Source organism: Gallus gallus, chromosome 2, assembly GCF_016699485.2.
Source record: "Gallus gallus isolate bGalGal1 chromosome 2, bGalGal1.mat.broiler.GRCg7b, whole genome shotgun sequence".
In the NCBI taxonomy this organism is placed as follows: Eukaryota; Metazoa; Chordata; class Aves; order Galliformes; family Phasianidae; genus Gallus; species Gallus gallus.
The window spans coordinates 17,388,538-17,416,051 of NC_052533.1; the positions used below are offsets into that span (position 1 = coordinate 17,388,538).

At 37.3% G+C, this 27,514-nt stretch overlaps 1 protein-coding gene across 5 annotated transcripts in view; it reads right to left on the reverse strand.

Annotated features, from left to right (window-relative positions):
- The window catches only part of ARMC3 (armadillo repeat containing 3), a 58,426-nt gene extending 31,264 nt beyond the window's left edge, over nucleotides 1–27,162 (reverse strand). Inside the window, exons 1-9 of one of the 5 annotated variants that reach the window (XM_040691783.2) lie at nucleotides 27,034–27,162; nucleotides 18,683–18,731; nucleotides 11,578–11,695; nucleotides 9,506–9,631; nucleotides 8,359–8,427; nucleotides 7,868–8,040; nucleotides 6,397–6,591; nucleotides 5,420–5,603; nucleotides 89–241 (exon numbers count right to left, since the gene is read on the reverse strand). In XM_040691783.2, coding sequence (XP_040547717.1) covers nucleotides 89–241; nucleotides 5,420–5,603; nucleotides 6,397–6,591; nucleotides 7,868–8,040; nucleotides 8,359–8,427; nucleotides 9,506–9,631; nucleotides 11,578–11,695; nucleotides 18,683–18,730 — 1,066 coding nt within the window. In that variant the 5' untranslated portion in view covers nucleotide 18,731; nucleotides 27,034–27,162. Of the gene's footprint in view, nucleotides 1–88; nucleotides 242–5,419; nucleotides 5,604–6,396; nucleotides 6,592–7,867; nucleotides 8,044–8,358; nucleotides 8,428–9,505; nucleotides 9,632–11,577; nucleotides 11,696–18,682; nucleotides 18,732–20,338; nucleotides 21,479–27,033 lie in introns of those variants that run through there. The other 4 variants (XM_004939235.5, XM_040691782.2, XM_040691784.2 and 1 more) reach the window with 4 other exon arrangements.
- Nucleotides 27,163–27,514: the final 352 nt, after the last annotated feature.

Below are 27,514 nucleotides of genomic sequence, written 5' to 3' on the forward strand. Positions count from 1 at the left end.
CATTTAAATAAACCATGACAATCCACAAAATCATAACGTGTTCCTTACAAAAGGAAAAGCACAGATTCTCATTTCCCACCTTACTTACCCTGGAGTCCAAATGCACGTTTGCTAGCTAAATTCTCACACATGGCAGAAATAGCTTGGGAAGCAGCAACTTTAACTCCATCATCATCAATTTCCAAAAGATTTATGAGACAGTTCTCAACACCTTCCTCATTTAAGATTTTTCTATTTTCAGCTTTAAACAAAAAAAGAACAACAGTATTAACCTGCATTCATTTTACCAGTCAGGGAGAGGACACAAATTTGATTTCATATACTTATTTCCTATAAAACATTTGCTTTTGATACCACTCAAAGGAGAACATTTTGCTAACAGACACACTAGCAATTAAGAAATGTGTGCAAAGGACACGATCCAAAACCCATCAAACTTCAGTGAACTCTGAATCAAGTCCAAAATATACCTATTAAATACAGCTTTAAACACACATAGCCTATGTAACAGAAAGCAAAGTTTGATTGCTGTAAGTTCCACACAATGCCTACAGGTTTGATTAATAGAGATTTTTCCATTCAGTAGATTATACTTCAGTTAATGCTGACAAAGATCAAACGTATCCACAGGAGTCTGACAAGCATGCTAAAAACCTCATTCATTCCAGAATGGATTAGATCAGAAGTCTGGAGGAAAAGTCCAAACATTCTCTTCTCCCAGTGTACAGGTATCTGTTAGAAACCGCCCTGAGTTAAACTTTCTTACAAAAGCACTGGACAGCATATAAACCTTACAGTTACAGGGGTCAATAAACATTTAACCATACACATAATCTGAAGTAGATTAATTACATTCCTGAAGTTATAGTTAATTGGTAAAATTTTAAAATGTATCAAAGAAATTCAGGAGCCATGAAGCCCATATGCACGCTTGGAAATTGCATTAGTATCTGCTAATTTTTAAGGGATCAATGCCTCTGTGTGGTCTGTTGTCTAAGGAAAATTTAGAAGGAAAAAAAAAGAAAGAAAGAAAAATAGTGGAAGTATTCTTTTAAATAAAACTAAGTCTGTGGTGAACGGATGTCAACAAACCTAAGTCCACAAAGCCAAAGGAAAAACAGTGTGATTAAAAACTTACTTGTGAAAAAACAGCTCAATGCACATACTTGAGAAGGCTGTTTTCTCCTCTCTAACCCAATTTTAGCTGTTTTTAGAATCATCAGAGATATGTAATTGAAGTCACAAAGTAAAAGATGCAACAGATAAAACAGAGAGCATTTTAAGCATCTGCAGAACCTTGGCCACAACCCTGATGTGTATCAGCAAGCTCTCAAGAGAGGGCCTTAATTGGGATTACAGACCGTTTTGACAAGCAATCAAGTATGCTGCTGGCCTGTTGCTTGCCAAAGTAGTCCATAATCCCTAATAATGATCTCTAGAGGTTCTTCATGCCTCAGTAATTTGGTTCTTGTACACTGAGTTACTTAGTACTGTACAGATTTTTTACAATTATTCATTTTTAAAAATAACTGTTAACGGGAAACACTGTTACATATTAAAGATAATTTATGCCTATATGATACAAAAATAATTCATTTGAATGGGTGAAAATAGTGGTTTAAAATATTTTAAGCAGAATAAAGAACTTTTCAAGGATGTAGAAAAACAGATTTTGAAATTACCGTAAGCATTATGCACCTATATTTAGCTAGCTAGCTAAATAGATGAAAATTATTCAGATTTTAAGATCCAGGTGCCAATTCTACTTAAGGGAAGAATATTTTATACTGACTCTCTCTCTGTTTGTACACGTTGTTCCCTTTGGTTTTTACAACAGAAAAAATATAGAGCTGAATAGCATCCTGTCCTTAAGCATTTCTCATGTTCAATGCCGACATTTACAGTGATGAATCTCTTGATCCCTAAGTTATTTGAATGCATTTATTAAACTCTCAGTAAAATAATGAGGCACATCCAACCAAAAGAGCCAGGAGTACCAACACCTCTGTCTAGCATTTCATGAATTGACTCCATCACAATCTAACCTTTGTTGCTCAACGTATTTTCCTCTTTCCAATTCTTACTGTAAAGTCGTGATCAAAGAGTTCCACTGACTATCCATTCATCTCACCATTGTCAATTTATGGAATTAGCCATACCAGTTTCAAATGGAAAAAGTTAATGTCAACTATTATCATGAACTCCCACTGACCATGAGTTGAGATTGTCAACCCAGACAAACAAAAACTCGTATTATAAAACATCACATGTTAATTGGGTTACAGAACACATTTAATATGCTCCCTTTTGAAGTGAATTGCATTTAGATATATGTCAAGAACTTAGAGAGCTTCAAACCAGAAGTTTGTCAGAGTGAAGCTAAACTTGAGTGATCACAGTCATCACTTTCTCCATATACATACACTCCATAGCATTTTGCTGCTGTGGTGTGTCAGAGGGAAGTTGGGCACTCCTTAATCAACAGTCCAAACAACCTGCTCACAGACATTTAGTAATTGACAGCATTTAACTATATTTTGCAAGGTGACTGCATTATTTGCTGGGCAAGGAAGGAATCACAATAAAATTTACCATTATAAATCTCAGAATACAAAGTAGATAAATTAACACCTTAAATTCAAAACAACATTGCAGAACAAAACTAATTTTCAGTGTCAAAGGGATAATCATGTATAAAAATGTGATCAATTTAAGCTTAAACAGAGTAGCATCCTGAAGATGCTACTTAGAATTGAATATAGCGTTTGTACCATGTAGGATATTCTGACAGAGAGAATAGCTCTTAAGTGATTAAGCCTGTCTTATAACAGCAAGAACAACAACCAAAAGTTACAGGAATCCTTTCTAAATGGCTGATAGGGGTACAAAACAAAACTGTTTGCTATGATCACATCAGGAAAAAACTAATCATTCCAAAAACAGACACTACTGTATGCACAGCTAATAAGATTAAAAAAAAGAACAACCATGCTCTATCATAGCAGAAGTACAGCTTTTCATTTAATGAAAATCAGTCTTTTTCTTTTTTCAAGTATGCAGGAAACATTCATAAAAGGCACTCAATTATCAAACCTGAAAAATGTGGGCTTCTGTATAGCAACTGCAAGTTTAATGAAAAAGCCATACAAGAACTTAGGAGTTATGTTTTACCACACTGGATTTACAATGAGTCAAGTATTAGCATAGTAAAAACTAGAGCTGCTGTTTAGACAGGCCTTTTGGTATATTTACAGCCACAATCCAAACAGAAAAAAAAAAGAAAAAAAAAAAAGAAAAAACCCCACCATCTGCATATTAGAATAAATATTTGTTTTCTTTTTGCTTTTGCAGTATTCTCTTAAATGGCCTCAGTGCATCACTTTTCTTTCCACTGGAAGGCTGACTTCAGACCAGTAGCTCAAGGTATTTGAAATAAATTCAATATTTCTGGGGGTCATGCTGAACAGCAACTGGATTGTGTTTCTACTGCACCACTACACATTGCCCTTTATCTAACTGGTTGTCACCAAAATTCTGCAGCTTGGAAGAAAATATTTTAAATCTTCTTCTGATCTATTTTCCCAGCTTGCTCCATCTATACCAACTGTCATAGGCTGAAGAAGAGAGCAAACCTTTATAATGAAACCACGTTGACTCCATTTGTAAAGATATATGACAAGAAGATGCATCTCTGCTGACGGTAACATTCAATGATATAAGATCATACGCCATGCTGCAATATATTATGTGTACTTCTTGCCACCATGCTTTAAAAATGTTGTGTTCAGACATGCTTCTACTAACAGCTGCTAAAATATTAGGCCACAAAAACTGAAAAAGGAGAGAAAGAGGGAAAGAAGGCTATGCTTATTTGAAAATAAATATGAAAAAGGATGAAGATGCGATAGAAAGTAGTAGGAGCAAATATAAATCTACTTAGCATACTACTTACAAGACTGTCACAGGACTATAAAAACGATACTGACAGTCCTAAGTAGCATAATAAAATAACAATGATGGAAAAATACACAAAGAAAACACTGGCATAAGAAGGTTCCTTCCTATCTTTGATATCTAAACATTAAAGAAAATAATTTTCTGTGATTTGCAAGGCTTCCAGCAGATAGAGATAAAAGCATACTGAAACAGAATACTAGGAAAGGTAGATTCTACTCTTTTAAAATATAATTTACAATCCAAATAATCACAAATATTCAGAAAGTCAAACTAAGGAAGGTGAGAAAAGAATTGGAAAGAGAAGATGAAGAGGAAAGAAAGGAGGTCTGAAATACTGTAGAAAGGAGAGATTATTTTAGCTGTGTATTAAATCAGATATTTGTAAAATACATGTAAATTAAAACCATAACATAACGAGATTATAGAAATATGAACAAAATATTTAAGCTCTGCAGTCATAGTTACTGTTATCCAAATCCCTTGACAACATAAAAATTTACAGAAGACAGAAGTATAGTATTTCTTACACTGTATTTTCTTATATAGCAGTACTAGGCATAAATTGCAACTCAGAAACCAATGTATGGAAGGAATTTCAAAAGATTTACTTAAAAAGCATCACTGTGGGCAAAAAAATGATGAGTCTAATTCAGGATTCCTTGGTGAATTATAGAAAGGTCTATCAAAAGAACCATAGGATGAGTCATTACAAAAAGATGACAATGAAACTATTGAACTCCACTGGGAATATTAATCTGCAAGCCATCTGAAATGTTTTTTTCATGTCCTCATTAAAGGAATTTGTACTTGAAATTGAATCATAGTATCATGGAAAATATCTCTAAGATCATGAAGTTCAACCCATCAACACTGTTCCCACTAAACTGTGTTCCTAACATCTAGGGACAGTGACTCCATCATTTTCCTGGACAGCTTGTTCCACTGCATTACCACCCTTTCTGAGAAGATTTTTTCCTAATATCTAATATCTTTGATATCCTAATATTCAACTGCCTGACATTTAGATGAGCAGTTGCATACAAAAGGAACTAAGCTTACAACTAAGTTTTAATTGATATCAATGAGAAATTATGTCAGTAGAGGTGCTTTAAGATGTAAGTTACCTGGCATCACTAAACGAAAGATGAAGGTCGTATTTCCAGACCTATGTATTTTTTTCTATTTGCCTGTTTGAGGACAGAATGTTGCAAGAATACATTACATTTAAAAATAAGTTAATCTTAAAATAAGTTAATCCTTAATTGTTTATATATATATGTGTATATATATATATATATATATATATATATATAAACATTATCCAACTGCTGCTCAGACTGCCAAGATCCATCACTTAAATTTGTTCTTGCAGAAGTACTGTCCTCACCCAGACAGTATCACCTCATTCTGGATGGAAATTTACTTCATAAACAAATTCACGATTTTTTTTAAAGTCACATACAATCAGAAGCTGCTTTAGCAATTGCCTTTGCTGCATTCTTCTGAATATCAGGAACAGTAGAGACTCCAACAAATGAAAGTAGCTTTTTAAGGCCTCCTGTCTGCCGAATCAATTGCATAGTATGCACATCTTCAAGACAATTTCCCAGCACAGCAAGAGCTTCCACGTGTAGATCGTTGAATTCCTAGTGAGGAAAAAAGCCCAGACACATAACCTTCAAACCACAATTAAAATATCTTTGGCTTTTAACTTTGGAGGATATTTGTCATAACTTTCTCTTGGACAGTTTGCTAATAGTACAAAATCCATATTTTCATTTTTGTATCTTTTGTATATATACTTTCTTTGATGTGCTTTAAGACTCACCTTATTAAAAACTGTAAAAAAACACAAACAAAACATTTCTCATTTATATCTAAATGGGTTAGGCAAGTGTTCAGAAAGGACCTGTCATCTTAGAATTTCAAAAACTTCACAAATTTCTCTATGCATTACGTTTTCCTTGGTGACATGTGAAGTCAAGAAGCACTATAGTGAGTGTCATAATAACATAAGCAATGACATTTCCAAGGAAGGAAATTATATTTAAAGGCATGGATATTAAAGGAAACTCAGAAAACGTCAGTATTCAAACTGCAAACCAGCACCAGAGTTCAGCATCTAATAAAGACTTTGGAGAAAACATCATGAAAAAGTATATAGCAAAATTGTCTGATATTTACAATCATCTGAGAAAGGACAGCAAATGCAAAAGAGTATCACAAATAAGGCAATAAGACAAACAGAAACATTTTTTTAATCCCTTTGCTTTTTGTAGCAAGCTGAGTATCCTTGCTTATTTTGTTTTCATCATAGCTAGCTCAAAGTAAGGAGCTATTTCTTCTGTATCTTTCTTCCATAGCATGAACAGTATTTCTCATTAGTCACACAAACATTAGCAGCAGGAACAAAAAACTTGTAAGGCAAGTAAACCATACATTGGTTTCCAGTATCTTCAGAAGACAATCTAATCCTTCATTTTCTCCCAATATTATCCTCATTTCTCTGTCTTTGCTAATTACTTCCAAGGTTTTAAGGGCTAGCAACTGAATAACTGGATATTCAGATTTCAGTAGATCCAGCAAGGGTGGAATTACATTCAGTTCACAAACAGCAGCACGGCTTTGAAACTCCTGTAGTAAAATATTCAACAAGGAATATTAGCAATAGAGTACACAGCAGTACAATAATTCCCGAGTTTACACAAAGAACACCAAAAATCTAATTTCAAAAATACAAAAAGGAGTCAATAGTTAAGAACTTGCAGTTCTAAAGATTTCTTTCTTTTTGTCCAAGAATCAAATTTAGTACAATCTACCCCGTGTTACATTAAAATCCAAACTTTTTGTGTTATTGAGGTATACACTACAACGTCTAGCTTAGCTAAAGAAGCCTGTTTACTCTTGCTTTTGCCATGTTTATCTCAACATGCACATTTTCTTAAGAAAGTTTTTAAAATTTAGTTTCATCATTTTTATTTATCTCAATGGGGAGAAAAATAGTTTTCCCACTACACTGTGGTTGCCTGGTTACATCTTTTCTTTCAATAATTATAAAACAATGATTAAAATTTTCAAATTTAAACAATATATATGCTGCATAATAAAAAGACAGTAGTAGATTATATTAAAATAGAAAAAAATATAAATAAATTACAATTTGCTTTTAAATAGCTCATTGCACATGTGCAGCATGCAATTATCCTTATCAATATAAGCAAGCACCAGGTGCAGTTATCCAGATATACCCTGCAACAAAGACAGTGAGATAGTAAAAAAGGAGAAAGAGTAAAATGTGATTCTGAATAGACATGCTCTGATGCCCCAAAAGAGATAGAGTTATAAACGGAATCCATTATTGAATTGATTCGTTTAAGCCTTGGAAGAGAACTGACATACAAATGCACCATTCTTTTGCTAAGCAGCATATGGATGACATTAGTGCTGAGTGTGAAAGTAGCCAATAACAAATCTATTCCTCTAGTATGGAAAGTAGCTGTTGACAGCATCCACCTATCATTAGAAAGATGTTCACAATCGTAACTATGGACTTACTGGCCAAAACAAGGCATAATGAAATTACTAATATAGTTCTAGAATTATTCCAGCCTTTTAGATAGACTGGTTATAACTCTCATTACCAAGACTAATATTTTCCAAATAAGAAAGCAAATACATATTTAATTGAAAACACATCTGAATCTGATTCTGATCTCACGATGCTGTACAGCATGGATAATTGCATTAAGCCAGACATGTGTATAGTCAAATCAGCTATATTCACAGTTAATGTGACAACTAATGTTTTCATATACATTGATGAGTGCTGGAGAGTAAAGGTACCAAATATTTTAAAATTATTGACCCCATGAGGTCAATAATAATTTTTTTCTAAATCAATAAACTTTACCTGTACCAGGAGATAAATACATTCAACTGAATTCTTCGTAACATCAGGGTCAGGACTACCTAGTAGACTTATGAGTGGTTCTAATCCACCTTGCTCAAATATTTGTACTTTAGTTGTATATTCAACAGCCATATGTGCCAGACACAGAGTAGCAAATTCATGAATAATCACATCTTCTATAAGAAAAAAAAAATTGATCAAGTTTATTATATAGCACAGTATATGCTCACAAATCTGGTGGTTTAAGATATTGTAAAAAATAAACAAACATTAGCTGCTAATTGCACCTCAGTTCTACATAAACATGTTGCTCCATCTGTACAGCATAAAATATTACTCAATGAATAACCGAGCTCTGCCTATAAAAGCGATCATCTATTTAATATGTATTATTGCAAATTATAAGAGAAAGATTTTATGAAACTGCTTGGTCAAATAGCAATAGCAAATGATTTTTGAGAGTTTTTTGCACAAGGAATACTGTAAGTTACCTTCTGGTACCAGGTGTGACAAAAGTGAACTTGTGACATCCAGTTCCCTCAGTAACTTCTTGACATCATCTACAATGAAAGAAATACGTGAGGTCTTTCATCTAGCAAGCAAGTAAAGAAACAGATTCTGCTCCAAGGGAAATATGCTTATGGTTACTCCATGAGTGACAAAAAGACCTGATTGGGACTGGCATGTAACCAAAGTTAAACAAAGGAAATGGACCCAGAAAATGCACAGCAGATTTTAAAGTACCAGATAATGTTCTTCATGATTTTATATATACAAAGTTCCTCAATACTTCAGATTGAAAATACTTGCATCTAGCAGGTTCTTGCTATACATTACACAGTTTTAGCTGTTAAAGAAGTTATACTTGAATAGATAAATATTTTGCTTACAGTAATCAAACTAAAAACAATCCTTCCTTTATTTAGTTTTCAAGCCATCACGACCTCTTTTTCTGCAAAAGGTCCAATGTAACATTATATTGTGGTTAATATATCCAGTAATGGTACTGCTATACTAGATACACAAGTTTGCCATAACTGAAATGTTTCTGAGAGATGTTTGAGATAGTTCCATTTCAGTAGCTCAGATACACATAACAAATACCTACAGCAGCACTGACCTGCCAAAGAAGTTGGTAATATGCGTAAATTATGCGTATCAGTGCTTCATAGTTCAGGACTTTTTTTTGCTACTGATACCTGAGTTAGATGCTATAAATCTAACACATTTTCTCTCCTATTGTAGCTATGCCAATGCCCACAGTAAACACAGCATTTTCTATACGTGATAAATAGTATTTTATCCCTCATTTCCAACTTTTGTAAAAGTTCAGAACGTGTTATATCCACATTAGCTGGGCATCATCATAAGTAGTCAGGCATTCTCAGATAGACAGAATTCCAGTAGTGAACTCCTTCAGTTTCACCCTGTCAAAGCAAAAATAATGACTGGGGAAAAATTCACTTATCTTTTAAATTTTCTTCCAGAATGAGTGGAGCTCTCTAGCTCTCTAACGAGTGGAGTTCTTTTGAGCTACTAATGTAGGATTTTTATATTTTTTTTTCCACATGAGCCACCTATTGCTCTAACAGCTACAACCATATGCATGGAAAAATATTGAGAAACAGAGACTCTTACGATTAGAAGCCATGATGCCAAATACCATTATGGCATTTCTGCGTACAATCGGATCTTCATGTGAGATGAGTTTATACAAACGTTCCACTGCTCCAAGACCAAGAAGTGCCACTTTGTTTTCATCACCTGAAGAGTAAATAGGTTGAAAGTTTTGTAGAAAAATGCAACAAGCTCATAGTTCTAATGTAACAAAGTATAACAGTATTTCAGTGACCTGAAATATAATAGGTAGAATATAAATTAGTCGATCTATGTCAATAATACCATCAAAAAGTCACTTAAGATCTTAGAGTATCAAACAAAATATATCAAACGCACTCTTCAAAAATGTAGTTCATGGATCTGACATCACTCTGATCTCCTTCCTGGATCATAACATTAAAACAGAATCTCAGCATCCAACAGAAAAAAAGTAACTTATAGGTCTCAATATTACTGTAAAAAGTTTGAAAACATGTATCAGGACTCACTCCTTCATGGAAAAAGCCTTATACAGGGACTATCCTCTTCTATCAGGAATTGTATTTGAGTCCTTGCTTTTCGTTTCAGCTGGCCACGTATCCACTGATCCAGAGCCTGACCACAGATTTGACTTCTTGGCTTGACCTCAAACCTGCCTCATCACTACAGACTGCTCAGTGACCACTGACTGGTTACTACTGTGGGACATGTTCTCACTGTACTCATGGGACTGCACCCATTTCGGAGGCCATGATCCCTTGCCTGCTCTGCTATCACTGACTCCTGCTTTCCCTTGCCTTGCAGAGCAGCCTGCCCTTGCTACTACATAGCAGCAGAGACTATTTTTACTAGTTTTGGTGACACTTGCTGTTAAATGAATTTACAGATAATCCAAAATGATTGCCCTGAAAGTTAGGTGCTTCATTGGCATGATAACTGAATGGATAACATATTATTACAGAACAGATCACCAGTGGATATGGTGATCCCATACATCTCTGGAGAGAAGTAAGGAAGAACCTGTTCCTACTGTGCCAAGTGGTGGGGAAGGATATAGGTTGGCTTTTCATCATCACATTATCAAGGACCATTAATCCATTTAATCTCTTTTTGGATGCCTTTCAAAAGCTCCACCAGTTACAACAGAATTCTTCTCAATCTGGATATTTTATATAAGTGATAAAAACAATTACTTTACGAAACATTAAAGAAAGAAAAAGCATTCAGAAGCCAGAAGTTCCAGTACTAAAATTGACTATTCAAATTAAACTGTATCTTCTTAATGTGTGTAATGGATAGTCTTTAACATCATCACACACTTTGGATTTCTAATTCAATGCATAGGAACAGTTCTCTAGTATTAATTCATATTTTTAAAGCAAAGGATGCTCTGTCTATTGGCCACCCACACATGTACTAGTGACTACCATAGCAGTACAATGGATAACTTTCTATTTGATGAAGTACAGGTGAATTACATTGTTGTGAACCTCATTTTAGTTTTTTTGCCTTCCAAATTTACTTTCCTGAAGCAACTACCATGATTTGAATCACTAACTTCCACCTGAGATTTCTACCAACAGAAGTGTTTCATATGATTATAGCCTTCTGTTCCCTGCTCATTCAAAGAAAAGGAAAAAAGAAAAAAAGCACACATGCAAAAGTGAATAAAAAAAACCCCAAGAAACAAAATCCAAAATCAACTTGTATTCTCAGTTCCCACATTACCTTTTATAATTCATTTTATAATGAAAGCTGCCTATCTTTTCTGTGTTACTGCGGACAGTAGGGAGAAAGCCAGCAATTCATGGTATGCAGTTCATAGCTATTTCCCCCCATTTCAGAGTACACATCTCATTGAGATACAAGAACTCTGAAACAACTGTTTCTCCGAGAATATAAATTTCTACAATAAAATGTTAAAAATTTCCATACAAACTACAGGACTTCTTTTTTAACTGCAAATACAGGAGTGACAGATATTACTGAGGGAAAAGCAGAACAAAACTTTGACAGAGGTTGAAAATTTTAGTGCTAGGAAACTAAAAAGTTTTGAACTGCTGGCAAAACATGAGTAAGGCAAAGGAAAGCTTACTGCAACAAAGACTGACCTTTTGATGCAAATTTATATATAGCATCACATGCTTTGGCCAAAACTTCCTCCTCCGGAGAATCAAGCATTAGTACAACTGTTGCTGCTGCTTTGCTTTCAATCAGTAAAGGCTCAAACTAGGAAAAAAAAACAAAAGAAGGAAGAATAGTAGGAATTTATATTGAGCCTTACTGTGTGCTGCAGTAGATTTCCATACTTCATTAATACATGGAGAGTTCTAACTTTTAGTAACAATTTCAAATGTTTTTGAAAAGTAACAAAGAATAATTGACATAATACAATCATCTTGTTTCATCGTTGTATTAAGATTTTGGGAAAACCCTGATAGTTCCCTGTACACCTTTTTGAAGGGAAAAGACTACACAATTCTGTTACATCTAAAAGAGTATCTTACAGCTTCCAAATCAAATATGGGAAGAAGTAAAATTGTTTACTCTGTGGCACTACTACTTAATGGGAGTTATTAAAAATAAATAAATTAAAATGACCCTTCCTGTGCCTTCACCAACTCATTTCACTTGCTGAACACTAGCTTACCACAATCTTGCACACACTGAAGGACTTCCGTGATAATCCCCGATGAGCTTTGCATCAGAAATGATATAAAGCGTTCATTTCCAGTTCTGATTTCTCTCCTACAGAAAAAAATCTTCCAAGCTGTGGGGTAACACCAAGCTGTGGGGTAAGGTCAACATGCCTGAGGAATGGGATGCCATCCAGAAGGAATTAGACAGGCTGAGTAGAGGGCCCAGGAGAACCTCATGAGGTTCAACAAATCCAAGTGCAAAGTCTTGCATCTGGATCGAGGCAACTCCTGCTACCAATACAAGCTAGGGGATAAAAGGATTGAGCACAGCCCAGCCAAAAAGGACTTGGGGGTACTGGCAGATGGCAAGCTGGAGATGAGCCAGCAGTGTGCCCTCACAGCCCAGAAAGCCAACTGTATCCTGGGCTGCAGCAAAAGAAGCATGGCCAGCAGGGCAAGGAGGTGATCTCTACGCTGCACTGGTAAGGCCTCACCTGGAGTACTGCATCCAGATGTTGAAGTCCTTAGTACAGGAGAGATTTGGACCTGTTGGAACAGGTCCAGAGGAGGGCCACAAAAATGATCCAAGGGATAGAACACCTCCCCTACAAAGACAGGCTTAAAGTACTGGGGCTGTTCAGCCTGGAGAAGAGAAGGCTGTGAGGAGACCTGATGGTGGCTTTTCGGTATCTACAGGGGAGCTACAGAAAAGAAGGGGACAGCCTCTTTAGCAGGGTCTGTGCTGATAGGACAAGAGTAAATTGTTTCAAGCTTAGGGAGGGTAGATTTAGGTCGGTTCTGAGGTAGAAGTCTTTCACAGTGAGGGTGGTGTGGCACTGGAACAGGTTGCCCAGAGCAGTGGTGGAAGCCCCGTCTCTGGAGACACTGAAGACCAGGCTGAACCAGGCTCTGAGCACCTGGTCTAACTCTGGATGACCCTGTTCACTGCAGGGGAGTTAGATTAGATGAGACCTTTAAAGGTCCCTTTCAACTCTAAGGATTCTATGAAGATCCATGTTTCCTGAATAGTAAAAAGGTTACCTGGTTAATGCACTTAACTGCTCTCCCTAGCTCCAAGCAGGTCTTGAAAATACGCAGATCTGTCTATCTTCATGCTTGTTGTGACAAGGTGGAGGCATGGGACAAGTTGTGGAAGTAATTAACTAAACCCAGATGAACACATGCTACCTCTCCAGTACAAGAGGAGGAAAATTGAGTGCACACATATGTAGACTTAGTTTTTGCTTTTAGATTTTTCATTAGTAGAGAACATTAGGACTATGTCTAAACTCTTACTGCTTTATCAGTAAGAGGGTGGGTAAGCTGTACCTGCAAATTCTTGCTGACATGGATATAATTAAACACATAGAGCAGAACCTTTTTCAATTAAAAAAAAAAAACAAAAACCAACAGCTAAAAGAGGCCAAATAGGTCATATCTCGTTGATGCTAAATTCACGTCTGTTCAGCTTGGCTGAATACATATTACTTCTCTATGACCAAAGAAGATATATTGTCAATATTTCTTACAAATATACAGAATATAAGCCTCTTGGGGCAGTTTTTTATTCTAGGAAGAGGATTTTTTTTTTCCCAGCTACAATTTTCCATTCCCTTGCAGCTGCTCCACAAAGGTACACCTCTGGTACAGCACTTCAAGAGCTGAAGCTATGAGAAGGGTATTCACAAAACAGTCTGCAACAGAGCAGAATCCTTGCCACACCTTGTGTGCCCTTTTTCCATGCATTGATGAAGATGTTCTCTATCTCTATTGGTTGTAGGGCTTAGTTATTTTTCTATGAAGTAAAAATATAAACAACGAAAGAATAAGTTACATTACGCATTTTCTACATTACAATTCCAAATGGATTCCTAATAGCTCTCCCAGGGAATTGCAGACATTTTAATTACATTAGGCTCTGAATGAAAAGTGATATATACAGAGGCAAAGTTAAATCCAACCCTGAAGAAACTTCATTGGCAACAGCAGGGCCGAGTCTGGCCAAACACTTTGTGACAGTATGAAACTTTAATTTTTATTAAAGGATGTTATCCTTTCAGGGAAACATAAATTAAACTCAAAGATTGATCTCAGATGAAGGTTAATAAGAAATGAAATATGAAGTAAGAGTTTTAAATCTCAGTTATTTATTTACATTGATCTAATAATAAAAATACTACTATGTTGTTCCATTTTCTTTGCCTCTCATGTTCACAGGTAATTGTATAAACTACAATTCATCGATAACTCCTAGGCTTTAATTGCAGGTTGGCATATAGGCAGAGTCAAATTGGTCCTACATCTATACATTTGTATTAGATTCACTCCTACTCTCTGAAAAATGTAACAGGTACCTTCCTATTAAATTCACTTTTGGACTGATCCCACCTTTTGAAAGATGTATCTATCTCTTTTTATTCTATTGTTTAATCATGCTATTTTTCTAAAATACCCTTTAAAAGCTCTTTCTGAACTAAGTGAACCGGTGTTTCACCATCCATTAATAAAAGTGATGGTTTTTTTTTCCTCATCTTTAAACAGAATCTCTCGAGTTTCAGTTTGTACCTATTGCCTTTCATCCTTTTAGTAGGCGCCACTGAGAAGAGTGTGGCTCTGAGTTCTTTACTCCCTTCCATCAGGTATTTACACAGATTGACAAGACCCCTCAGAGCCTTCTCTTGAGACTGAACAGTTCTAGCTCTCAGACTCTCCACAGATGACAAACGCTTCAAGCTCTTCAGCATCTTTGTGGCCCTTTGTCAGATTTGCTCCAGTGAGTCCATGTGACTGTTGTAACAGATGAACCCAGAACTGGACATGGGACACCAGATTTGATCTCACCAAAGTTGAGTGAAAGATACCAGTCACGTCCCACAGGTTGCCATGGCATTGCCATAGTTGTCTAGTGCACCCTATGTTACTGGCCTTCTTTGCCACAAGTGCACATTACTAGTGCATGGTCAACTTACTGCCCACCAAGTGCTTTTCTGCAAAGCTGCTTTGCAGCTGGTCCTCACTCAGTCTGTACTACTTTGCTCCTCCCTCTAATGAACTTACTGAAATTCTTGCTTTCTTTATTTCTCAAGACTCTTGAGGTCCCTTTGAATGGCAGCACAACCGATCAGCACATCAGTCACTCCTGGCAATTTCATATTGTCTCTAAACTTGCTGCAAATGCACTGTGTCCTGTCACTCAAGTCACTAATGAAGAAGCTAACCTCTGGGGCACAACAGTAGTGACTGGCCTTCGGCTGGGCTTCATGTTGCTGATTTCAACCCTCTGAGTTCAGCAGATCAGCCAGTTTTTAATTCACATCACTGTCTGTTTATCTTGTCCATGCTTCATCACTTTGCCTATGGGGATGTTATGAAGGATAGTGTTGAAAGCCTTACTAAAGTCAAGTGAAATTAATATTTAGGTATTGATTCCTCAAAAGGTGTTCCTGTCCAGAGTTGACAGTACCACTTCTGTTGCTCCATACTTTGATTTTTAACATCAATGTCGCAAGTGAAACTATCTTCAAAAATGCCCAGATAGCTACACCTTTCTTTCAGGGATAACGACTCGGTGTTTTTTCTAGTGGCAACCTTAGGCTTTCTGTTAACACAAGTGCCCTAACTGATGAACAAATAGCAGTGTTGTCTAGAACAAACTTAAGATACTATCTACATAGGTTGCTCTGAAAGTAATGCTTCCTATTTATTTTCATGGAAACTACATCAGATACAAAGAGCACAATAACACTACTTGATAAAGAAAATTTGCAGCTACAAAACACTATTTTTCAACACAGACACCACTATTAGCAATGTATGATTGCCAGCAATAAACAAGAGTCTGCAGGCTGTGCTTGTAAAAATCTGCATGGTCATCCAGAACATGGCTTGTCTTTCATGTCACTGTCACCACTGCTGAAACACAGCACCCACCAACTCACTGTGCTCATATTTACTCTTTAGTCTCCATAAATGTTCAGCAAGTGTCAATGAATGTCAATGGATGCAATTTTCTCCACATGGAGGAATTCAATTCCACACCTTTGCTTCATCCACACTACAGACATCATTTTGTCAGACTGTCCCTCTACTGCCATCTGTCACATGGCAACAAAATGTAACAGGATATTGCTAAGAAGATTCAACCTCTACTGCTGTACCACCAACATACACCTCTGACATTGTGGGCCAACAGCATAAAATAGGAGGCAATACTTTTGGAGCAGCCTTCGTATATGAAAAGTTCTTATTGACCTATGCCAAAGCTGGCACGTTTTATCTGCCTAAAATATAGTCTAAGGTTATCCATATCAAGGAGACTCAAAGGATTGTTTTTCTTGGAGAAGCCCAGCCCTCAGAACAGATAATAGCAAAAAGCAATATACAAAAGATGGAGAAAAAAGGGTTCTCAGGAGTACTCTCTGAAACATCTAAGCAGTGGCTAGGCTAAGAGATGTATCTTCTACCTATTCCTAGAAATCTATAAAAATTAGTTCTCATCTGCAGTATCGTATATTCTCAGAGAATTACACAATGCCCTCTTACATAAACCTGTCCACATTTTCTCAAGGTTTCTTTCCTTGGACCTGACATTTTCATAAGCAGCTTTTCAATCAGAATATATTAGCTAATATATCAGGTGTCTTGTCTGCATCTCATTTCCTGCCATCTGAAATATCCAGGTGAAATTTAAAGCTTTGAAATTTGATTTGACATGATTGGTGTCAACAATATTCTCTTAGCTAGAAGATTTTCTTGGCTGATAGTAAAAACTAATCAAGGATCTATATTCATATTTAATACTGTTTTGCTATGCAACATTCAGATGTTTTCTCCTGATAGGACTGCTAGAAGAGATACGCTAGCCTGAAGTACAATAAGGGTAAGAGTGTAAGCCAAAAACCACGGATGCCATCTGGAGTTCACTCTTTCTATTGCTTTCCTTTTTAATAGTTTTATTAACCTTTTTTGTAAGTTTACTTTTTTTTTCAATTGTTTAATATCTTTCCTCACATTATTCACAGTTGACTGTAGTAGGTAAAAGACTGTACCATTCATTTCTTCAGAAACTCTAAATGGTGGCATCCGAATACAGGAGCTATGGTCCTGTTTTTATTGATTTTCTAGATAATTACAAAAGCAGTCTCTTTTTACTACTTTTGAAGGGGGTAGCAATTCTGTAGACCCTAAATCCATTACTATGCCTTTCCATTTTTTTTTATTAGACTGTAAAGATATCTAGTTTTAATTATTCAAGTCTGTTTTAGTTAGTCTTAGCCACATGTATTTTCTTTCTGTCTCCTTGTTTTTTGAGTTAGTGTTAGGTCAATTTACCCCTTCATGTTAAAGTTTTAACTCAAGTCTCCATTCATAAACATTGACAACTGATTGGAGCTTATGAATTACATTTGTAATATTAATCTTTCCACAGAACAGTTGTGTAAGATGAGACAACTGCTAAACCACAGTGACATCACGGCTTTGGATATTTGAATCCAACCATAATGGCTACTTCGACTGTCTTGGTCAAAATTATTTATGCTTAACTAGCACTGACACCGTGATGTAGTTTTGTAGTTTTTACTGATCAACTTTGCTATGATGTCTGAAAAAGCTCTTCCAGTTCAATTACTCTCAGAAATAAAACTTTTTTTTTTTGTTTCTTTAAAATCAAACCAAACCACATGTCCTGAGCTTTGCCTTTAATTTTGTGCTCCATCTGGGAACATCCGAGGAAGCGATTCTTCATTAACTAACTCAATATCTGGTACTGAATTTGTGTTCTGTTCGTTCAGTGTTTCAGTTTTATACCTTCCACTTTCTGAATAAACCAGTAAGACTTTTAAAACTTCTATACTTTAAATTTCTACCTGTTTTTGGGTCTCCCTGTACCTCACAACTTCAGAGAAACCCTGAGAAAGTGTTCATTAGCTAGTGTCAGATCTTTAATCTCCAGTTTTATGGGGAAAAAAAAATGTCATATACCATCTATTCCATATTTGGCTTCAACTCTAAGTACTTCTTACAGTGGCACTTCTCAGTGATACAAATAAAAAAACCAACAAAAAAACTGAACTACTCCTAGAGACCATATACCTTTGCAAGAGATCCAGAATACATACTATATATACTCAAAATATCTGTAAAACTCTTGTATTCAGTTAAAAAGAAAACAAACAAAAAACCCTGCAGATTTATCTGGGCTTTTAACTCTTTCATCCTTGGGAATGTTTCCACAGTTCAAAAGGGAAGCAGATTTCAGTTCTCTCCCACCTTCTCCTTTTGATTTTTACAAATGGAAAACTAATACTGCTCCTCACATAAATAGAAGCCTGGATTGTTTCATACGTTACTACTTGCATTGCCTGCCAAAGACAACAATCTCCTCAAAGAACTACACATGCCCAGTCAGTCTGGTTTGTATGCTGTCCAAAAAAAGCAGAAACAGAATTATCTTTAAAAGACATTTTTAGAATACTGTGGGCAAGCTAGGAGAGTAAGGAACTATGTGAAGATGGTAGAGCTGGGCCTATAATTGTGCAATGTTTATCTTATAGCACGCTGTAGTTTATACACTTACCACATCCTTGGGTGGAGGCTCTACTTCCTTCTTCACTTTTTTACCCATTCTAAAAACAAAAACACAAAAATAATAAAAACAGACTAACAAACTCCCTCCCATTTCACAAATCAGTTTACCAGTGCTTTAGAAAACTTGTAAGACTGACCTTTACATTCATTTGACCCATCTAATCAATTGGAAGAATTCACTGACACTATAATTTCTGTACAGAAAGACATCCCTTCAAACACTGATGTTTCATTTGTGCAACACAATAAACTTTCTAACAGTTAAACACATTTGGCAAAATGTATCTATTAAATAAAAAAACCACCTAGCTAAAAGGAAAGATGCAAGACATCCCAGGCTGAAGCTGTTACGTGGTACAAATAAACAAGACATGCACTTCTGTAAGTCAGTTTTGACTGCATCTATAAATCACACAAGAACAGGCCTATATGTTTGCCTATACATTATACGTTGGAAAACATTCTGTACTGCTGTAGAATGAACAAATGAGTTCTACCTTGAAAATGGATTTCAAATTCAATTCAAATTCTCTGTCCATATTTAACAGAAGACAAAAATCATGTCTGTGGGCACAAAGAAACAGTTTTGCACAGTACAATTTTCACTGATCTTTAAAAAAAACTAAAAAAAAAATTACACCAGGTTCTGTCTTCTGTTTTTTGTACTAGCACATGTGCAAGTGAACCTGGAAGACCTAACTCAGCTGCATCTAATAGCAGCTTCTGAAGCATATGGATCTAATAACCCCATGTGGACCTAATTTCACGTGGCTTGCAAAATTTTATCTGAGAGCCTTCCAGTTAAGCTACAGGCAAAAAGTAAAATACAACGTGACCCTCTAGCACTAACGATGCAGAGAACATAGCCCAAGTTATGCCAAACTTAGGTTTGTTTTAACACTGTGTAAAAGCAAAATGTGTGCTCTTAATATACCTTAAAAACTCCTCGGTAGTTCTCAAGGGGAAAGCACGCTATCACCTGTAGCCAGGCCTAGCCTGACAGCTTCTTGTGGTGCAACAAGAGATAATTATCTACTGCAAAAAGATGCGTAGCTTGGCTGATTACAAAAGTCAGGGCTATTGTTTATTATGGTTACTAAAACTTTGGAGCTCTTCTTGAATCCTCTGAACTTGTTCCTCTACTGGCCTCCCAAATAAACTACAGCACAGCAGTAGTGAATCCAGCTGATAAGCACATCCTAAAAATGGATCTGAAGTTTGAAACTTCGTAGGCAGGTCACTAATAGCAGCCTTGAGAGGAAGACTCATAAAACCAAAGATTTTTCAGTTCCAATCTACTTTACCCTTGTGCACATCTACATGCACAAGTATGAACACACAGACACAGAAGAATTCAGTGTTTCAAAACTGCAGTTTTGGCTGGGGGCCAATTAACATACAAGAGAAAGTGTTGTGCAACTAACGTTCAGTTTCAAATATTATACATACTCTAACACTGTGAATAACCAAAGCTTTTAGTGGTATTTCTTCATGCTATGTAAGTGCATCCAACATCCAAGGATATTTTCAAGGAATCTGTGTGTTGCCCCCCCCCCCATGTTCAGAAATATTTGGTTCCTTGGTAATACTGAAAATGCAGTATCATACGCAGCAACAAGCACAGGGAACTGGATAATTACATTACCATGGATTATGCCTTTCAGTCTATTTCATTACTGCAGTTACTGTGCTGGATTTCAATGCACTCTGCCAACAACTGTTGTTGTGCTTGGTCGGTCCCCATAAAGCTCTTTGTATTCTGCCTTTAGTGAGAAAATGACTGCTATGACGCATGCAGTATTCTAGAATATATTAAGCATTAGAAATGCATCTTCAGTATTGGATACACATATTTAAAGGCTACTGGTCTATAAGTCAGCATCTCTCTATAACTGCATATAGAATGCACATTGTTGACTCCGTTTATTATTCTAAAGATTTTTAATTTAGACAAAATTTTTAGTGGGATTTATATTTTTAATGGAATTAAATGTTGGGTTTATGTTACCTGAAAATGCTTTAAAAACTAAAACTCTATTCACAACTGATTAAATGTAGTTAATTAAATCTTTGTGACAAAATAAATAATATTCTTGTTTGAGTAACGTTCTGTACTGTATGTTCTTCAAGTTGCTAGGAGTGTAGTTTTTCACATATGTCTTGAGATGAAAGGGTCGATCGTTTAAATCATAGAGAGCTAGAGGTAATAAAGGACTTTGACTAAACAGATGTAGCCAGCGCATAGCTGAGCAGTCTATGGAGCTATCGTTCAGTGCTACTTCCCGTCATCCTTCACCTGGAATGTACTGATTTCAGTGCTAGATAAATGACTCTGTTCTACTCTGCTCGCAGCCCTCCTCAGTGCAGTGAGATATGATCAGACGCTGTCTCCCAGCCAGTAAGGCAGACATGAGGTCTAACTACTTCTTCTTTCAAAAATGACAGTCACCAAAACTCTCTCACTGCTCTGTTTCACTCTAAATTTCAGAAGGGCCTCCAGCTTTTCTGCAGGACCAGAACTAAATTAGGCATCAGTACTTAAGATAGTCACTCTCCTTTACAACCGATGGAGATCTAGCCAGTGCATCTAATAGCTGTTAAGGCAGATCATCCTAAAGTGTCTAAAATTGATCAGGTGAATCACACCTTCAAAAATGACCATTTTTTCCTCTGACCAAAAACGGAGCCTAGAGTTGCTAGCTCATATATTGACATTTACACTGCTGACCATTAAAATGAGTGAGATGCATATTTCACCCTGTTTCTCCACATGAATCCACATGCCAAGCTAAGTCTGGTTGATGCTATCACCATAGACTGAGCACTAGCAGAACTAGGCACATGACATAACACAGCTGCCTTGTATTATTAAACATGGCTGAAGGAACAGTTCTGTGACTAAAACATTTTACACGTAAGTGGAAAACCATTCAAAGTTAGGTCATGAATGTGGACTTTTTAGTCCAAAAGTGGAACCCTCTAACCTTCTGGCTGTTGTATGATGAGCCGGCATCTCTGCCACTTCAAACAAAATAAGGAAAAGTTACTTCATTTTTCGTAAGATTTCTTGCAGAAGCCTGCCCAGCCTGCAGATTTTAAGTATCAGATCTTTGGATAATGATGACCATTATTCCTGTGCTTACTTCCTTTCATTGGCTTACTCTAAGAACTTCCCTGCTAATGCGAATTGCTTCCTACACCACACATCTAAGGTAGCCACCTATTTCTAGTCACTATACCAAGACAAAGAAATAAATCAGGCTTTCAAGACATTAAGCATTGCTGCTTTTAACTACAGATGACTGCTTCACTGGATTAACCAAGTTCCTTGACAGCTGACTTCTCTAAAATCAAAAAACAAACAAACAATACAACGAAAGTATCACTGGACTCTCAACTTGTTTTTCATCAATACACTTGCTCACCAGTGAGCATGCACAAAAGGTGTTGGGTTACTTTAATCACCAGATTATGGATAGTTGAGTAGTATCAATAAAAAAGGTAAAGCAATTAACAAAAGATTTATTTTATAACACAGATCACACTTTAAAATATGAGAAAAGTCTTACGGTGGTTGTACTGGTCAAAATACTGAAATCCTATAAAGACTTGCTTTACCGTATGGGGTACATATTGACACTGTCAGAGTCCTGCTGCACACAAGCAGAGGTCATATTATTTTATGGTTTTTAAGTCAAACAAAGTATTTACAAAACATTACACGATCCATCTGCATCTTCTGCCTTCTAAAATCTCAACTAACTGACACAACAACCTAAGACCCAACACACCAAATGCTAGGAAGATATGAGATGTACAAGAATAAGTTCAAGACAGAGACAGCTGTGGAACTAATCTCTTTTGTCAAGGAAGCAAATGTTCCTTCTGAAAGCAACTACTCCCATGGAAAAGCAGAGCAAAGAAGGATCTAAGAATAGTTTCCAATTAGTTACTTATGACATGATCCACTTTGGGATTTGACAGACTCATGCTTTAAGAAAGTCTGAAGCTGCATTACTACTATCTTAGCATGACCATAGAATCACAGCATGGTCAAGGTTGGCAGGGCCCTCTGGGTCCATCTGGCCCAAACCCTGCTGGAGCAGGGCCACCCAGAGCAGGGTGCCCAGGCTTGTGCCCATCCAGCTACCTGAAGATCTCTGAGGAGGAGAACCCACAGCCTCTATGGGCAGCCCATGCCAGTGCTCTGCCACCCACACAGCACACAAGTGCTTCCTAACATTCAAACAGAACACCTTTTATTCTGGTTTGTGTCCAGTGCCTCTTGTTCTGGCATTGGGCACCACTGAAAAGAGCCTGAATATGATTTGTTTGCACCCTCCCTTTGCGTATTTATGGACACTGATGAGATCTTCCCTGGCTTTTTCCCCAGTTTTTTTCAACACTTGCTTTTTCTTCAAATCATACAAGCTTTAACATCTCCCTTTAGGAGGTAGAACAGAATTTCTAGTTTTGCACTTCTGCAAAGTACTGTCACATCTCCTTCTTCCTATTTATCCTATTCCTCTCAGCCAGAGGAAAGAAAAAGAATTGAAGAGAGATACCAGGCCCATCAGTCTCTGACGAATAGTACTGCCTGTTTTTGTGTTGCCCAAGAACCACACTTGCTGTTTTCTGAAGCTTAACTGCTCGGCGTCTGGTAAGGGGTGCACTAAGGAGTATTTCCCTCCTGTTGTGATTCTAAGCTAAAGAGGCACAATGTATTAGCAATTTGTACAGTGCAAGAGACAGTGCAGGAATGTGCATAAAATGAAGTAACAGGAATTAACAAACATGATAGCAAATCACAAAGCAACTGACAGGACTCAGAACAAAATACACTGCTAAGAAGTTTCCCATGGTAGCTCGGTATACTACTTCCAGTGATATATCTGATAAATGCATGAAATCAACCCCAGAAGTCAGTTTTCCTCCATCTGTTATGGGTTTTTATTTCCCCAAAGTAAAAAGGTTTAGACAACAAGTTGGTATGCTCTTTCTAACACAAGTACCTATTTTTAGTGACCACATAAATGTTTAAACCCTCCGCTCTTCGCTCTATGGCACACTGTGGCACGGGTCCAATTGTCAAGTGTAATTCATAAGCAACTACTCCTTAGATTTAAAAAATATGTAAACAGTTTAAATGTGTTACCCAATTCAATACAACATTCCCACATTCTTGTAGTACAAATTTAGTTAAAAGATGCCCTGCCTTGATCCTCTCTACTTTCTTTTATGGTTCCCTGTACATTCTGATTTATCACCTTTCTAAGCTGTCTTAATTATTTTTTCCATATAGCTTTTCCAGACGTATATGTTTCTTGTCCCAGAGCCCCTCTGTGACTGTTAAATCTTTCTCAGATATGATTAACCTAATCTGGAATACCACAATCAATTCTAGAACACTACTGATTTATTACAGTGACATTATGCCTTTTTGAGGATTAATTATTACCCAATTTCTTCAGTGAAGATTTCCACTAAGCTATCCACACATGGTAAACAGGTCATTCTCTCAATAGATTATAGTTAATTCAGGTTCACTGCTGAAAAGTGTGTTGTTCCCAATATTCCTGCCTGTGTAAATTACATTCCATGTATCAACAACTAATTTCATCTGTCGTAGTGTTACCACTTCACCTAACTGCAGAATAGCTCTCAGACATTTCTAGCAATCATCTTAATTAACAGAAACTATCTTAACTCGGTAGAAAATTTTGATTTCTCCGTGTTATTGCTCATTTCCAAGTTATAATGAACATATTAAGTAATATCAAACCCGGGGTCTATCCTTGGAGAATCCAAGCTGTGACAACTCGAATGAAGGAGATTTTTAGAAATTATGTGTGTGATTTTAAATGTCTCACTGAGACTCAGTGAAATCCCTCATCCCATGAGAAACTGTCTAAGAAAAATTGTCTTAATCTAAAAAAAGAAAAAAAAAAAAAAAAAAAAGGGAGAGAAAGGAGAAAGAGAGAGGTTACCATTTTCTGAACAATGATAGCTGGGATATTCCTCATCCAGAAGTCAAAGAGGTCTGCCTTACGAAGAAATATATCTTAAAAGTAAGTAAAAATTAAATACACTCAAGATTTTAAGCAGCTGTACCAATGCATATGTCTTAAAATGAATGTCTCCCTCTACCAGTTTCAGAGGGACATTATAGAGCTGAAAGTGGCAGTCTAAATGATTGGATTCAATCCTGCCTGCCACATGTACCACATCACATTAATCCCACCAGATAACTCCAATGCTATAACTTAAAAAAACAGTGGGTATTTTGTTCCCACTCCTCTCATTGAAAAGCTGCTGCACAAGTTATTGCTCAGACAACTACGGATTTTTTTGTTGTTGTTTTTGGTTTTTTAGTATAGTTTACTGTGTCTCCGTGTATCTGCATTGTGCTCGAGCTTTTGTCAATTTCTTTCTTTCCTAGCACATGACAGAATATTTTAGTAGATTACTAAATATTTATACTACACAGTATACACCTCAGTACAGAAAGGACATTGAGGTGCTGGAGCAGGTCCAAAGAAGGGCAACAAGGCTAATGAAGGGCTTGGAGAATATGCCCTACGAGGAGAGACTGAAGGAACTGGGGCTGTTTAGTCTGGGGAAAAGGAGACTGAGGGGAGACGTTATTGCTCTCTTCCAATATCTGAAAGGTGCTTACAGTGAGAGCGGGGCTGGTGTCTTCTCACTGGTGACAGGACGAGGGGAAACGGCCTCAAGTTGCACCAGGGTAAGTTTAGGTTGGATATCAGGAAATGCTTCTTTACAGAAAGGGTAGTTAAGCACTGGAATAGGCTCCCCAGGGAGGTGGTTGAGTCACCGTCCCTGGATGAGCTTAAAAACCGTTTGGATGTGGTGGTCAGGGACATGATTTAGCAGAGGGCTGTTAGGGTAGTTTGGTTAGGTTGTGGTTGGACTCGATCTTTTCCAACCTGAGCGATTCTATGATTCTATATATTTACTATATTCTATACATCCTATACAATCCTAAATATGTTTCCTACATATCATTTATTACCTATATTCTACTCATACTACATACTATATCATTTATATGCAGTACAAACAAAATATATTTAAAGATAGCAAGTATAACTCTATCCAACCTTCATTTGGTCAGGTTAATTTATTTAATTTTATTTATTTATTTTAATTGAACCTCTTGAAAGCACAGCTGACCTCAGCTGAACACAGAGCCCCAGATGAAGCCTCTCCTGTCTCTTACAAAGTTGTACTTACACTACCCTGCACACATCAGAAGCATCTCAACTGTGTCACTACCACACTTGTGATCTTTAAATTTTGAAGGATAGAGCTATTATTTCATTTTAAATCTTCACTTATTAGCCTGCAATATATTAACAGTGGGGTAAAAGAAAAGGTCTATTACAGTGTAAGATAAAAGTACACACAACAGGTTTGCAGACTGCAGTAGGAGCTGTAAGGATTCAGAGGTCCATCTTGGCATTCACCACAGCAGCAGAACATGAGATAATCAGAAAATGGCAGCAGTGATAAAAATCCTAAACATGCTGGTATTTCCATCAGCCAAGGTGAGAAAGATAGCTTGCTCACAGCCGACAAATAACAGAAAGCAGCTGTACTTACCTTCCACTGGTTAAGATAATACAGCACTGAAAGTGTTATATACATGGTAACTCCAATCAGCAGTAAGGGTATAAGAGTTCTCTCACACAGGTGATGCTCCCCTGTGAGCAAACCCACACTGGGTCTTAAGTGTTCCTGCCTGCAGATACATCCCATACTTTTGAGGCATCGTTAAACAGGGTGAGATTTTCACCCTAACTACCTGTTAGCGTTCTTTTGGGTAGAACTTCTGTATGTGAAGTTTTATTCTACTTTTTTTTTTTTCCCCTCTCGTTTATTGTCCATGCTATTTTGGGTCTCATACCTGTTATGTTACTGTTTCAGAGGAATTCTAACATCTACATAAGTCCTACAGCTATATAAGCCCTACAGCTTCATTGTAAACCTTCTAACAGTGCCCACTTTCCTTCCAGGAGCAGGCGCTGCGCCACCGGTTTTGGCTATGGCTGAAGGAAACTTTAACCTATGCTCTCAAGCTGAAAAAAAAAAAAAACAAAAACGCAGGGTTTGGTGTTTTTAAAACTCTGCCCCGTGGTTTCTGAAGGCTCCCGGCTGTTGCGGGGCGGGCACTAACCAGCCTGCTGCCCGGAGCCGCGCGTTCCGCCGCCCCCAACGGCGCCCTCAGTGCATGACGCGGCCGAGCCGAAACCTCCCCTTTTGCCGTTTCGACTTTAAAACTGTCACCGCTGCTTCCACAAACGCGTTATTTCTGCTTACTTGGAGCTGAAGGCACCCAAGCCTTAGCGGCCCGCTCTCCTCCGCTCCGCCCGCCTGCCCTCGGGCACTCCGGCCCCTCGCACCGCCCGGGGGCGATCGCGCCGCAGCGGCCCGCGCCGCTGTTTCCCCGTTGCTAGGAGACGCCTGCGGCGCATGCGCGCTGCGGCGGGCGGGAAGGTGGGACAGCCGCTGAGGAGAGCGTGATGGCGCGCTCTTGGTTCTTGTCTTCCCGCTCGGCCTCTCCAGGTTGTCGTTGGGCGGCAAATGGAAATGGGCGAATATAATTCTTTTTGGAACTAAAAACTAGGTAGTCGTATGTGAAGAAATTACGGCTGCTATTAACTCTCTCCTGTGATTTATTTTTGTTACAAATATCATTGCTTTCTCCCCAATTTTTTTTATAATGTTGCTCTGCCAGGGTAAATTCCGTTTTAGTATTACAAGCTGTATCAATCTGTAGAGATCTTATCACAAATAGGTC